Below are 14,883 nucleotides of genomic sequence, written 5' to 3' on the forward strand. Positions count from 1 at the left end.
GCCTCCAACAGTGCGGGACATGGGTAGGCTTTGTCCTCAGTAGTCTCCAGCAGAGAGAGAGGGAGGAACAGACATGTTCTGAGGCACTGCCTGCTGGACACAGAACATAAAACAGAGCAAAGCAATAACAACACCAAAAAGATAAATAGATAAACAAATAAGGAAAAGCACCGCTTTGATAGTCAAAGATTCCACTTAGCAACAATCTGAGGCCCCAGTAAACACTCTATGAGGTTTTATGTGTTTTTTTTCCCCTTAAAATAGCCTTTGCTAAACTGCACATGGCCAAAATTCCTCATAAAATAAAAACAGAAAAGAAAACCTCATCCCTGGACTTTCAGAGTGAGTTGGAATGCAAAATATTTTAAATGGTCATTATAGAAAATTTTTCTTTTTGGAATCCAAATTTATAGCTATTTCAGTTTTCACTGAAATGGAATTAATTCCCTAACCAAAGAAAGAGAAGAAAGAGAAAGTGTTTCTGTATCATCCTCCTAAGACTAGGAGACGATATGTCATCTCCTTTTTGGTATAACTGCTCCAAAGTGTATCATTGGTGCAACTTCGGCTCAAAGAAAAAGGATGAAAAAGAGAATGAAGACTTCTTCCTTCCATCCTGAAAAGAAGAGCAGAAAATTAAGACCACTGATGATTTATCAGATTTTCTACTTTCAAAAATTATAGTTATGGTTGCAAAGACCTCAGCTCTTTTTATGAAGATTTATTTTGTCAGTATTTAAAACTGATTTTTGCAACATTTACATGCTCTAATAAAAATTATGGACTATAACTAAATAGCTCTAATATTACCCTTACATAGATACCAGATGAATATGATTACACCAAACAAAGAAATAGGTCTTAAATTAAAAATTATTTTAAAAAGAACTTTGTCCAGTTGCTAAATATGACTAAAGAAACAGTAATAAAAATTAATGCTACTATAGTTTTAAATTGGTAGGATTTTAATTTTAATTAAAACCATGTTTGCATGTAAAGCAATCATCTGGATGAAATGTTTAATATTCAGGAAAAGTTAAAAAAATCTGAATCATTTTGTGTACAAAGTCAAACACTTGAATACTTAGAAGTACCTTATCTTGATAGAAAATACTTAAAAACAAATTAAAGAAACTTCTCAGGAGATCAGAGAGAATCCATATCTGTTGGAGGCCCTGGATATCACATGTAATTTGGCTTTTGATTTGAAAAGAAGCTGCAGCATATCTAACAGACAGTCATGGGACCCTGACTAAGTTCTTTAACCTCAATAAGCAATAATTTTTCAACCTATAAAATTGGCATAACAATAGCACCATTTTGAGGTCTTTCTGAGGACTCGGTTTGGAAAAGGTGGAACTGTGCTTGGGGTCGCTCAAGAATTTGTGTACAGAAGATCTGAATAGACATTTTTCCATAGAAGACATATAGATGACCAACAGGTACATGAGATGCTCCACGTGACTAGTCATTAGGGAGATGCAAATCAAAATCACAAGATAACCTCACACCATTTAGAATGGCTATCATTTAAAAGATAAGAAATAATAAGTGTTGGCGAGGATGTGGAGAAAGGGAACCCTGATGCACTGTTGGTGGGAATGTAAACTGATGCAGCCACCATGGAAGCAGTATGGAGATTCCTCAAAAAAATTAAGAAGATAATCACCATGTTATATAGCAATTTGACTTATATTATTATGTTATACTTTTATTATGGCACTATTTACAATAGCCAAGATACAGAAACAACTCAAGCATCCATTGATGGATGAATAAACATGTGGTGTGTGACCTGCCATTTGTGACAACATGGATGGAACCTAAGAGCATTATGGTAAATATAAGTCAAATAGAGAGAGACAAATACCAGATGGTCTCTCTTAAAAGCATAATTTTAAAAATCAAACAAAAAAATAAGCTCATCAATACAGAGAACACACTGATGGTTGCCAGAAGCAGGGGAGAGAGGAGGTGAATGAAATGGGTGAAAGGGGTCAAAAAGTAAAAACTTCCAGTTATAAAATACATGGGGATATAATGTACAGCACTGTGACTATAGCTAATAATACTATATTGCATATTTGAAAGTGGCTAAGGATAACTCATTATCACAATAAAAAAGTTTGTTCATAACTATACATGATGACATTAACTAGACTTATTTTGGTGATCATTTCACAACATACACAAACACTGAATCACTATTGTGCACCTGAAATGAATGTGATGCTGTAAGTCAATTATTCTTCAATTTAAAAAAATATAATAAAGGAATAATCTGAACACAGACATACACACAGGAAGACACCATGTGAAGAGACATAGGGAGAAGACAGCCACCCATAATCCAAGGGGAGACTTAGAACATGTACTTTCTCACAGCCCAGCCCAGCAACCACATTGATCTCAAACTTCTAGCCTCCAAAACTGTCAGACAAAAGCTCTGCTGTTTAAGCCATGCAGTTCATGGAACTTTGTTACAGCAACCCTAGCAAAGTGATACAATGACCTTATTTGCATAGGGGCTTTGCAAATGTAATTAAGATGAGGTCATATTGGATTATGGTGGGCTATAAATCCTATGATCGGTATCCTTACAAGAAGGCCATGGGAAGACAAAAAGACAGGGAAGAAAGCCATGTGACAAAGGGGTAGATATCGGAGCGATATAGCTACAAGTCAAAGATGCCAAAGACTTATGGCAATCACCAAAACCTAGGAGAGAGGCAGAGATTCTCCTTCAGTCTCCCGAAAGAACGAACCCTGCCAACCCCTTGATTTTGGACTTCTCAATTCCAGAACTGTAAGAAAATACATTTCTTTGTTTTAAGCCACACAGTTTGTTGAAACTTGTGGCAGACTTAGGAAACTAATACAGGAAGTGTTATATATTCTGCCCACTTATAAAGGAGTACATGAAGATTTATGATTAGAAATTATGCTTCCACATCTAATCCAGAGTTTAAGATTATCAAACTCAGAATGAGTTTGTGCAATTGCTAATGGCAAATTTATATGTTGGTGTGATTTTTGAAGCTGGTCATTTCCTAAACTACTTTAACATTTATCACCATGGTGGGAAGGAAAAAGAAAAGGAATATTCGACAGAGAATTATTAAAGGCTAAAAGATTATCAAGAAAATCTGTAAGGGTAAGTGAATTAAAGCAAAGAATAAATCATTATTATCAAGCTAGCAGTATGTTCTACATGTAAAAAAACACATAAAGAAAATATATATTGTTTATTATACACTGAATAGGAGAAAGGAAAGCAATTTTTACAAAGGATTTATTTTGTGGCATAACTCTTTCTGCTGGTGGCATAAGTCTTAAATGTTTTCAACTTGAACTCCAGTTTCTATAAGAAAAAAAGTATTTATTCTCTGGAAAAATTGAGTTGGACAACTATAATGGTCTTTTAATCATCTGCTTCAGGAGACTCTCTCTGCCTGTCAGTAAACAATGGAACAATTGATGTGGTTCTTTTAAAACTTTACAACCCTTTAGATCTTCTTCATTTCAGAGTCCCAGCTTAAACTGTTAAGCTTCGAGAAGACTTTTTACCATGTCTGTCCAACACTACTAATCCAAATATGAAGCCAAGTCTTTGGTTCAATCTGGTATCCATTCATCTTCAAACCTCAAATGAAGCAGATATAATTATTCCAGTTTATAGTGATTTTTCTATGAGCAAATTAGCCACCAATTTCATTTTCTATTTGATTTAGGATTCTATATAAATAGGATTATTGTTATTGCTATTGTGTTATTTTGTTTTATTCCTTCTTTTCTAAGATAGTCTCCTCAAAGGAAATACAGTTGACTACCAACAAATTATGTACCTTTGGGCAAGATACCGAACCTCTTTGGTCTTCAATTTCTGCATTTGTAAAGTGGGAATAAGTATCTCATAGGACTGTTGTAATAGTAAATATATTAACAAGGCTAAATGTCTAGATCATACTAAGAGCTTACCAACATTAATTCTCTATTTCCCTTAATATTACACATCAAACAAAATAGAAACAATCACATGAGAATAGAATACTACTACCATTTTTACTTAGGTACTGCTAGTCATGTACTCGCCTAGCTACACATTACTTATCTACCTATGCTCTTTAAATCCAAAACTTCCAATTGTGTACTAGATTCCATCTTTCTCTAAAAATATTTTTCTAATAGCCTACTATCTTTCTCCTATATTTGTAACTGTTCTTTTTCTACTATATACAAACATTTCTTTATTTCTTCCATAGTAAGCTGTAGCAACAAAAATAACCCTTATTTTCCTTATGCTTCCATTTTTTCCTGCTCCTGTTCATAGCAAAACTATTTAAAATAGTTATTTATGCTCAGCAATTCCATTGTCTCTTAGATCCACTCCATAATGTCAGACCCACACTAACCCACAAAAGTTAATTTGGTAGCATTGATCACTATGATTATTTTGATGCATTTTTCTTTACTCATCTTCCAACACAAAGAATCTTGGTTTACCTCCCATCTCATATGAAACACTGTTTCAGTCACCACTGCCTTTCCTTCTCTCCTTGCAGACCTTATAATGTTGGAAATGCCCCATGCATTAGCCTTTGGTGTCATTTTCTCTATTTTCATTCAATTCCTTTTATTTTCTCAGCCTCGTGACTTTAAATCTTTACCTTCTATATCAAATGATTACCAAATTCACTTCTCCACTTTTACCTCTGTCCTAAACTTCAAACTGGTTCCTTAATGTGTACAACTGGATGTCTAAAGTCACCTCAAATTTAGTATGTCCAAAACTAAGTATCATCTTCCCACTGTGCCTCCCCATAAAGCATTCTACATTCCTTTCCTCCATCTTAATTGGTGGAAAGTCTATTCTTCTAGGTACTCAGACCATAACTCTAGGGATCTTCTCTGACTCCTCATTTTCACAGCATACAACAAATTAATCAGGAAATATGATATTCAAAATATATTGAGACTCTACCATGTCCACTGTTACTACTCTGGTCTGAACTTGGACCAGGCTCATGTCTTGTCAGGACTACAACAGCTCTTATTTGCTTTCCACACTGTCCTACAATCAAGTCAGAATGATCTCTTTATTATAAAGTCAGATCACTGTGAACCTCTCTCCTCTTTCCAGATAGAATATTTTCTTTGTTGTTCCTAACCCTCAGATGTCCACTTCTTCTCCTTCAGGTCTTTGATCAAATGACACTTTCACCCTCCGCAATAGCACTTTCAACCCTCCCTACTCTATTTATCATCTTACACCTATTACATTTAGTTGTTTGTTGTGTTTATTGCCTACAATCTGTCTCTACATACTGGGACATAAGTTCTAGGAGGGCAAGTGTTAGTTGTGTTTTTTTAACTGACGTATCTCTGGGGCCTAGAGCCATAATCTTATCAGCACAGAGTAAGGACTAAGAAATACTTGTTAAATAATAAATAAACTAGTTGGAAATGTATAAGCAAGAAGGAAGAGCATTCCAGAATACTGGCCCTTTTTAAAGTCCTAAACGCATTAACAGTGACATAAGTCATAATCACACACATTTAATTAGGGAACAATCAGTCTCTATGTTTAACAACCAATCAAATAAACCTTAAATTTGTGGAAAAGGTTTTTGAATGAATTCAGTATTATCTCAGGTAAAAACTATTAAACAGCATGTAAAAGTAAAATACTTATGAAAATCTGGACTAAAATGAGCAAAGAGTCAAGAATTGTACCAGAGCCCTCTATAAAGATCTAATTTTCTGTGCAATAAACATTGGGGTAAATGAAGAAAATGGCTTAACAGTTTCTCACCACCACAAAGCTAAAACCTAATTCTGTATTCATCTCAAACTATGCAGATAAAGTGCTGGAGAAATACAGAGCTCCACAACTCTAGGGTATCCAAGAGCCAATCAATTTGTTTGTGGATTCTTTGGGTCCCTTGTGCCTCCTTCTCATGTTTACTGCCTAATATTTGACCACTTTGCTGTTTGTTGACAACTCTCACAGGAGAGAGAACTAGAGAAACACAATGAAACATAAGCAAATTAAAGCTACCCCTGATAGAAGCCAGGAGGAATATGTTGGGATCTTGGTCTAGACAGTAAGAAAATATGCATACTATTTAAAAGTATTCACTAAAATGGGTACTAACATGTTTTCTGGAAAACAGTTGTTAACATTGGCTTAACCCAATTCAGTGAAGGTGAACATTAAATCTGCTTAAAATAGAGTCAATTGATAGAGTAAAAAAGAATTCACAATATATTTGAATGTGCAAAAGACAGAAAGAAGAAAGGGAGGACAAGAGGATGAAGAAATACAAGCCTCTACCTATAGAAGCCATCTACAGAGGTAACTTAACATAACGGGAATGTATCTAATAGAAGCTAGAACTAGGGCCCAACCTGAATCTACCGCTTACTAGTAGTAGATACTGGGTCAGAGTACTTAACTCTCAGAACCTACCTTCTTATTTGTAAAATAAGGGTATTAATATGCTTTCATTATAAAGTTTCTGTGCTACATTATGTCTGTCTTCCACATTCAAACTCCAGTTCCTATCACAGGTTACATGCCTATTTGGCCAGGTGTTAACTGTCATCTCATTTTAAGCAGTCATCTTTTCTTTCAATCTTACAAGGATAAAATCCTGAAGAAATATCTTGAGAGTAATTAACATATGGCTAAACCTACCATGGGAAATAGAAAAAGATTTAAAAGTACAACTGGGACCTGTTTTAAATGAGAGGCAGCATTCTGGTAAAAGTGTTTTGTTTCTTCAATTGTACAGGAAAATATTTTACAAAGCTCTATTTAAGAATTATAGTAAGGCATCTCTTGGAGGTGGGAGAAGATTTTCTTCCTTTTATATAAAATGCAGAAAATGTTCTATTCTTTGGACACTTACTTGAGTGTAAGTTCTATGGGAAGTGGGATCCATGACTGTTTCTTTGATTACTGACTCCCTTGAATAGCGCATGACTTTTAACAGTTGAGAAGTAGTTTTGAATGAATATAGTATGCACAGATTATAGCTCTCTTAGCACAGTTGTGGGAGTCATCTGCCTCTGCAGGTGACCATACGCAATTTTAAAAAATAAGAGATAAACAATAACAAGCCACAATTTTATTAGCACCTAGTTAAAATGCAACACAACTATTCCTATGGTTTCTGAACCATCATTTATCAACTTCTAGAATTCTGTTGAATGATTAATAATCCATATGCAATACATATTAGTATATGCAAAGATATGAAATGACTAGTACTTTCTTAAACCAGAATAATATGATTTCTTGAAGTGACCAGAATATACCCTTTATGATAGAGAAGGAAAAAAAAGTTAAAAGTTCAGAAAAAAATTTCTATTCCTTTGCTAAAAAGCCTAGCTCTAAACTTTAGTTTTATTTTTTAAAAGACTGTTTATATAGGAAATTATATTCAAACTTTTTGTTATTTAGACTTTGGGGTAATATAAAAATAGCTAATGAATAAGTAGAAATTATTTAATAATAAGATTAATAATAAGATATATTATATAACAAAGCAAAATACTTTTTTTAGAAAGCCTAATATAAAAACACAATAGACTTGGACTATATACCACACAAACTAAAGTAGGTATCTCTAGACTTTGGACTTAGGCTAATTATAAATTAGTTCAAAATCTGTCAAAGGAAATAGTACAGCCTACATACAACTTGGCCAATTGTCTCCTAAAGCAGATGGAACCAACAGTCCAAAACACAATAAAGAATTTCCCAATGACTCCAATCTCCTCTGAAGTTGTAGAGAAGAAAGGTCACTTTCTCACTAGCTCACCTGTTGATGTCCTTATCATTTTTTTTGGTTGCTCATAATTATGTATTATGCTCTATTCATTCATCAGTAGCATCTTTATTTATGACTTTGTGAATCAACACTTTTGTGATAGGAGGTGAAAGTCACTTAGCTAATTGCACCTGCTTGATAAGCTGCATGTTAATTTATAGTGCCGTATTGCACATTAGTTAAAGGCATGTAAATTACTGCAATTATTCTCATTTGGGGAAAAACAAGAGACTTTGTTTATTGTTTAAAACACCTTTGTTTCTTCCATATCTACCTTCTTAAGTATACTGCACTTTTAACCCAAATCATGGCATCAATAATAAAATAAAGGTTAAATTCCAATAATAAAAAGGTTAAATCCCAGACCAAAGAAATGGAAACAAAACCAAAACGAAACAGAACTCAACTGAATGCAAATACTTCGAAGCCACATTTAGGAAATTAGTTATAAGAAGCTTCTTCCATATAATGCAATCCCAATAAAACAGAACAGCTGAGACACTCTGCCCACCCTCAGCCCCAACCAAGGGTGTTATAATGCAATCTGACGTGGTCCAGCCAGATGAGAAGTGCACAGAGAGTGTACAGCACTAGAATATTGATATGAATTTGGTATGGAGATTGGAAATTCTAGAAAGTTAAGAATAAGGTCAAAATAACACTTAGATGACTTACTGCTATCGAAAATCATACTCTCCTATGATTGACTTATGGATGTTATACAAAAATAGAGTGTAGACAAGCTACATTCAGATTCAAGCTTGCAGCTGTCAGTGTCTGCATTTGCTCAATCTGGCTAGAAGATGATTTGAAGGTTGATTTAATTGTAGCTTTTGAGTCATGTTCTTCCCAATGTTTTAAATTGTTTAACATAAATATAAAAATGTTAATGTAATTTTAAGACTGTAAATATTTAGTATAAAAATCTGAAAAATCTCATTCTCTTTTGAAGAAATGAAAAGACTGTCCAAAAAAAACACCATTACTTAATTGCGCAATAGTTGTGGCAAATTTGCCCTTTTCTGAGAAAGTTTGTAAGGTGTTCAGAAGGAAATATATAAAAACAAACAAACAAAAAAAACTAGGTTTGTGACTGAACTGATCAGTTTTAAGAAGAACAGAAATCTATCTTCGTAGAAAACATTTTAGAGATCAAAGTTGACCAGTTGGTAAGGCAGCATCATTTGGGTTCCTTGCAGGCAACATAATAGCCTAATTATCTTTTCCTCTAAACACAAACTCAAAGCAGAGATTCAGCTCTTAGGGACGCTACCAGCACCAGAACACAAGGCACCACCAACGAACTCTGTCAGTGTTACCTACTCAGCTAGAGCTCTCCTTAACTATCTTTCTATTCCTTAACAGGCTTCATTAAATTCCAAATATCCCCTAACCATTCACTTTCCAGCATCAGCATATCATCCTTAGGGAGAATATCTTCTTCTTCCTCTGCAAGCTTTTTCCCCCATTGTTTATTTCCACTTTTATACATACCTCCTTTTCTACATATTTTCTTGCCGGGTTTTCTGGCACATTCCTTGGATATTCTTTTTACTGAAAAATGAATAGAAGACTAGAAAATAACATGGCGCTCCATCACAGACCGCCGGAACATGCAACACCACTATCTAACTTATATGCTCCTGCATTTACTGAGTGCGAAAGATCCCCAATTCGTTGAGCCTGCACATGCAATGGAGATATGTTGATGCATCTTCTCAGAAGTCATTTGGTAGGAAATGGAAATTAGGAACCCATTTCTACCTAAATACACGTGCTGTGGAGGAAAGAAAATGAGTAGACAGAAGGAAAAAAATAAGAACAGATACACCAACACACAAACAAAAAGAGCAGCATGCGTGCATGTAAAATATGTCTACATGCCACAAGGAAAAGCCATGCATGCTACCAGTACACATGAATAAATATTGTTAGAACTTAGAATAGAAAAGAAAAATTATATCTCCCTGCTTCTCCTGCAGTAAACTCACCATCCTCAGTTGGCACATAGATGTTTAAATACAGGCAGTCTTCACTCTGGTCTTGTACGTACGATGAAACTACATCCAAGTTATTAGTAAACCACACAGGAAGCATGACTTCTGGCAATCTCCCATCAATAATATTCTGGGGACACACAGGAGCAAACTGAGTGGCATTCTTGATATCTGACCAGGGAGAGGGTGGTTCTGGAGGCTGAAAACGGTGCTCCCCTGTTGGTGGGGCTGCATATGGAACCCCAAGAAACTGAATAACAGGCCCCAATATTTCATTATTGAGTTCTTTCTTAATCCCTCTTATCTTCCCGAAGTTGGTAGTTACCAGTGGATCTGCATCGTCCAGTTTTTGTGAGAGCACATGGGCAGCCTGAAGCAAACATCCCAGTAGGCAGAGAGTCCACGAGGCACCCAATCCCCTGCGCACCAAGCATGCAGTTCCTGCTTTCCAGACGTAGTTTGGCCACGTGCATCTGGGCAGTGCCATGGTCCCACATTAGCTGTGTAGGTGTCCGGTTACAGTGAGGAAAAGGTATTTGTATCCACTTGAGAAAGACCGTGTGATGGTAGAATATACCTCCAAATTCTTAAAAGTGAGCTTGTCAAGAAAAGCTCAGGAAGCTCTTCAGGCAGCCAGTCTCTCCCATTGATTTCACATGCATTGGAGCAGCATCTTCAATCCTCACTATTTATCAGGCCATATCCTATTGACCATTCTGTTTTCCATAGTGACAAGAGTGGCCGTCGACTGTAGATTTCCCTCTTATAAATCAAATCCAGTTAGCTGCAGTTCTATATCCTAGAGAAAATGAAAATAAATCATTAGTATGAACAAGCTGAAATAGATAGAGTGATAACTAGATGTTTTACAAGCTACAGAAATTCATAAATAGCGGCTAGAGTCAGGTAAGTTAAAAACTACCATGGGAAAATTATGGTTTGGCATCAGATGACAGGTGAAATAACTGATTATTAGATTATTGAGAAACTTGCCCGCTGACTTTATACACATTTAAATGGAAGCAGGCCTTGTCAAAATATAGTTTCAGGAGCATTTCATTGTACAGTATTTTTAAAATACTGAAGGTTATGTGTGAAATTTTCCATTTACCGATAGTCTTCAGTCACTTCAAGGAACCACAGAATAATGAGTAAACATACTAAAAATTAGGATCCAGTAGCAAAAAACCTTTCTTAAAAATTTGATAGGGAATTAGTGGAAAGTAAGCACTCTGTTAGAATGACTATATATATTTAAAAAAAACAGTCAACAAAAACATGGTTTCCAATCCCATGCTATGTAGAAAAAAACAAAGCTAATGTTAAACAAGAAAACTAATACTAGTTCAATATAATCATCTATGTGCAACTATCTTATAAGATCAGCCTCCTTGCTTTTTATCAAGTTTGCATAAACTCATTGGCTATAGGTCCCACACCTTAAGATTGAAGAATTTAAAAGGCAAAATGGCTGTAGACACAATTTGAAAATGAGACAGAAGTTGACATTATGTTTTGCAGACTAAAGTTTTTTTCATTTTTGTCACCTAGCTATCTATTTTAGATATCAGTAAATTTGCAGCATGAAAATTAATTTCTGAGTCAAAGTCAATATATTTTAAATTACAAATTTCATTCTCACTCTCTGTTAGAGATCAAAGGAATAATACCCAAAAAGGAGTGTGGCAGTTTAGAAGAACAAGCATACCTAATCAGGGCATCTTGCATATTAACACTAATCAAACATCTAACTTTGTTTACCCAGTTCAACTCAAAGGTATAAGAGTCAATGCACTGCAATTCACAGTGTAACCTTACATCAACTGCAAAATAGCATACAAATTGGCAAATTTGTCTTTTCCTGTTCAAGCAACCTTTTAAAGTGCTTACTTGAAAATAATAGTGTTGATTTGTATTACAGAGGTTCTGTCCTCACATATTATGGGAAGATTCCTGAAGAAGTGCTGGTCTGACAGTGAGGCTACCCTGACTTAGTGTTATTGAAAAGGAGATTGTAAAAACTATATAGGGCAGCACGAGATTTGGTTCAGACCTGGTGTTCCTTTAGCTCTGAACAATCCTTCACAGAAGGCAATAAGGAGATAAATGTCTTTCAAGAACACTTCAGTCTGTGTTAATGTACAAACCTTTGCTGTAAAAACACATTAACATGCAAAAGACAGACTTAGACCTGTCCCACTTCTTTCCCAGAACTCTAGCATGTATTGAAGATTTAGCTACACAAACCCATTTTGTTACTATATATTATGCTTATTCTTGTGCAGAATCGTGGTGTGTCACATCATGACTGAGTTTTTCCCAGTCACCTTTTGGGATTGAAAAGCACCAATCTGACACCTAAAATAGAGAACCTGTGGTGAAGGCTTAAAAATCTCCATCACCACTTTTCATACAGCCTAATTTCAAGTACAGTGATTTCCAAAAGTTCTTCTTTACATACTTTGTATCCCATTAATAATAAAAGTACTTGTTTGGCTACTAACAAAATAACACTCCTTTCTGTACTCACAAATCCTTAACTATGTCAAAAAATAAAGAGGCTCCTGTTTCCCCCGATGTGCTATTTTTCATCATAAATTGTAGATTAGAATTCTACATGCCATAGTGAATTTTTAAATTCTAATAATTTTAGCATCTGAAGTTACAAAAATATCCCATTTTATATGGGCTTACCTGTATAGAGAACTATGGTTTTGACACCAAAGATTTCTCAGAAGTTGGTATTAGAACAATAACAGCTGTCCAAGTCTAATGTAAGAAATAAGGCTTGCTTGATATGGAAGCAACCTAAGTGTACATCAATAGATGAATAGATAAAGAAGATGCGGTACATACATACAATGGAATATTATTCAGCCATAAGAAGAAAATAAATCCTACCATTTGCAACAACATGGATGGAGCTAGAGGGTATTATGCTCAGTGAAATAAGCCAGGTGGAGAAACACAAGTATCAAATGATTTCACTCATTTGTAGAGTATAACAACAAAGCAAAACTGAAGGAACAAAACAGCAGCAGACTCACAGACTCCAAGAACGGATTAGCGGTTACCAAAGGGAGGGGGTGGGGAGAGTGGGTGGGGACGGAGGGAGAAGGGGATTAAGGGGCATTATGATCAGCACACATAAAGTAAGGGGGTCACGGGGAAGGCAGTATAGTATGGAGAAGACAAGCAGTGACATAGCATCTTACTACACTGATGGACAGTGACTGCAATGGGGTGTGTAGGGGTACTTGATACTATGGGTGAATGTTGAAACCACAATGTTACTCATGTGAAACCTTCATAAGATTGTATATCAATGATAGCTTAATTTAAAAAACTCAAAAAAATATGGCTTTCTTAAGTATGTATATATATATACACACACACAGAGATTCCCAAATTTGTTGACAGTTTTTTTTCCCTGTTTATTGATGCTTCCTTAGTATATGACAAATCCCTAGCTTTTATGCATTTACAACCCTGTAATATGGCTTCAACAGCTGTCCCCTTTTTACTCACAGGAACTGAGACTTAAAGAGTTAAATACTTGGCTAAGGTCTCTCAGCTAATCAATAGCAGATCCAAGAGCCCATTGGCATCTGATTTAAAGGTCTTTCTCTTGACCATTGCACATGAGAACAGTCTCTCACTTAACACTTGAAAAAAATTTATCCTAGTGCATTTAAAATCAGATTGTCAAAGTGTTTTATGTTCCTTCAGAAGATAAAGTGTAGGTAAATCTCAGACAATTTCATAGAAACAGAGAAATTTAAATGGTCTACCCAATTCTTACTGGAAGTTTAGATTTTATTTTGTTACTTTTTTTTACTTTACATTTATTTATCTTTTCTTACTTTACACTGAAGGCAGTGATTGATTATTCATATGCAAGATTATACAATAATGAGCAACAAGAAAAATCTCAACTTTGTAATAGCTTAAATGTTCATTAATGGATATTGATAAATGAATATATATTCATAAATTAGAATTATAAACTTCAGTAAAAACAAAGGATATAAACTTAAATATATCAATGTATATAAATCTCAAATTTTTTTAAAAAGTTGCAAAAGATTAAGTACAGTAAAATGCTATCTAAATAAAGCTTAAAACATGCAAAAATCAATATATTATTTACAAATACATAAATATGTAATAACAGGATATTTGTCATCTCTGGGTAAGGAGGAAGGAGCATGAAATTAGTTCTATCATTAATCAATCGGCACTCAGATTGATAACCTGTGGTAAGAACTTAAAAAGACCACAATTAAATTAACTATAGCAAGTGTTAGGTGATTCTTACACACAAACCTTTGTTATGGGATTCTCTGTATTTTTCTGTATGGTTGTTCTATTTTATAATAAATACATTAAAATAATGAAGTCGGTAAAACCTTATTCAGCAGAATGGGCAAATAGATAAGCTTTTATCAATATATACAGGACTAGCTTTGTCTGACTTGGCAGTTAGTGGGGTTCTAGCTCACAAATTCCTCCATTATCCCTCCCTTTGGATTAAAGCATTTGTAATCTCACTGAGAGAAATAAAATAAAAAGTAACATTTAAAAAGGCATCATAAATCAGAATGCATTATCTTATTAGCATTAATTTATCCTAATAGGCAGTCTACCAACTGAGGCCCAGGTCAAAAAAATGGTGGTAGAGAGAGTAAAATGAACTTTCTGGGACATTAGATAATGTATTGGGTAGCCACATGCATCCAATCTTCCATTCATTCAAGGAACACTTATTGGGTATCTACAGTGTATAAGCTATTGTGCCAAATGTTACAAGAATTTGAAGACAAGTACAATCTAATCACCGCTCCCAAGTAGCTACAATATTCTAAAGGAACAGTAACAAAATATGGGCTCTAATGCAGGCAGAATGGATCATGTGGTCAATAAATGAATGGGGAAATGAGGCCAGCAGGAAATCTTAGACCTCAGACTTAGCATAGCCTCTTATGTGTCATTTTTTTTAAATTACCTATTTATATTCTACCTTGCTTTGCTTTTTTTTTTTTATTTGTTTT

The 14,883-nt window shown here is 34.8% G+C and overlaps 1 protein-coding gene across 11 annotated transcripts in view; it reads right to left on the bottom strand.

The window, feature by feature from the left end:
* Positions 1-14,883, bottom strand: part of NLGN1 (neuroligin 1) — an 844,928-nt gene that overhangs the window by 656,124 nt on the left and 173,921 nt on the right. For 7 of the 11 annotated variants that reach the window (XM_073232074.1, XM_073232072.1, XM_073232070.1 and 4 more), the window contains 2 exons: positions 9,827-10,631; positions 9,330-9,389 (listed from right to left, as the gene is read on the bottom strand). In XM_073232074.1, the coding sequence (XP_073088175.1) occupies positions 9,330-9,389; positions 9,827-10,319 (553 nt within the window). In that variant the 5' untranslated portion in view covers positions 10,320-10,631. The remainder of the gene's footprint in view (positions 1-9,329; positions 9,390-9,826; positions 10,632-14,883) is intronic. The other 4 variants (XM_037003259.2, XM_037003251.2, XM_037003222.2 and 1 more) reach the window with 1 other exon arrangement.

This window comes from Manis javanica, chromosome 3, assembly GCF_040802235.1.
Source record: "Manis javanica isolate MJ-LG chromosome 3, MJ_LKY, whole genome shotgun sequence".
Taxonomy (NCBI): Eukaryota; Metazoa; Chordata; class Mammalia; order Pholidota; family Manidae; genus Manis; species Manis javanica.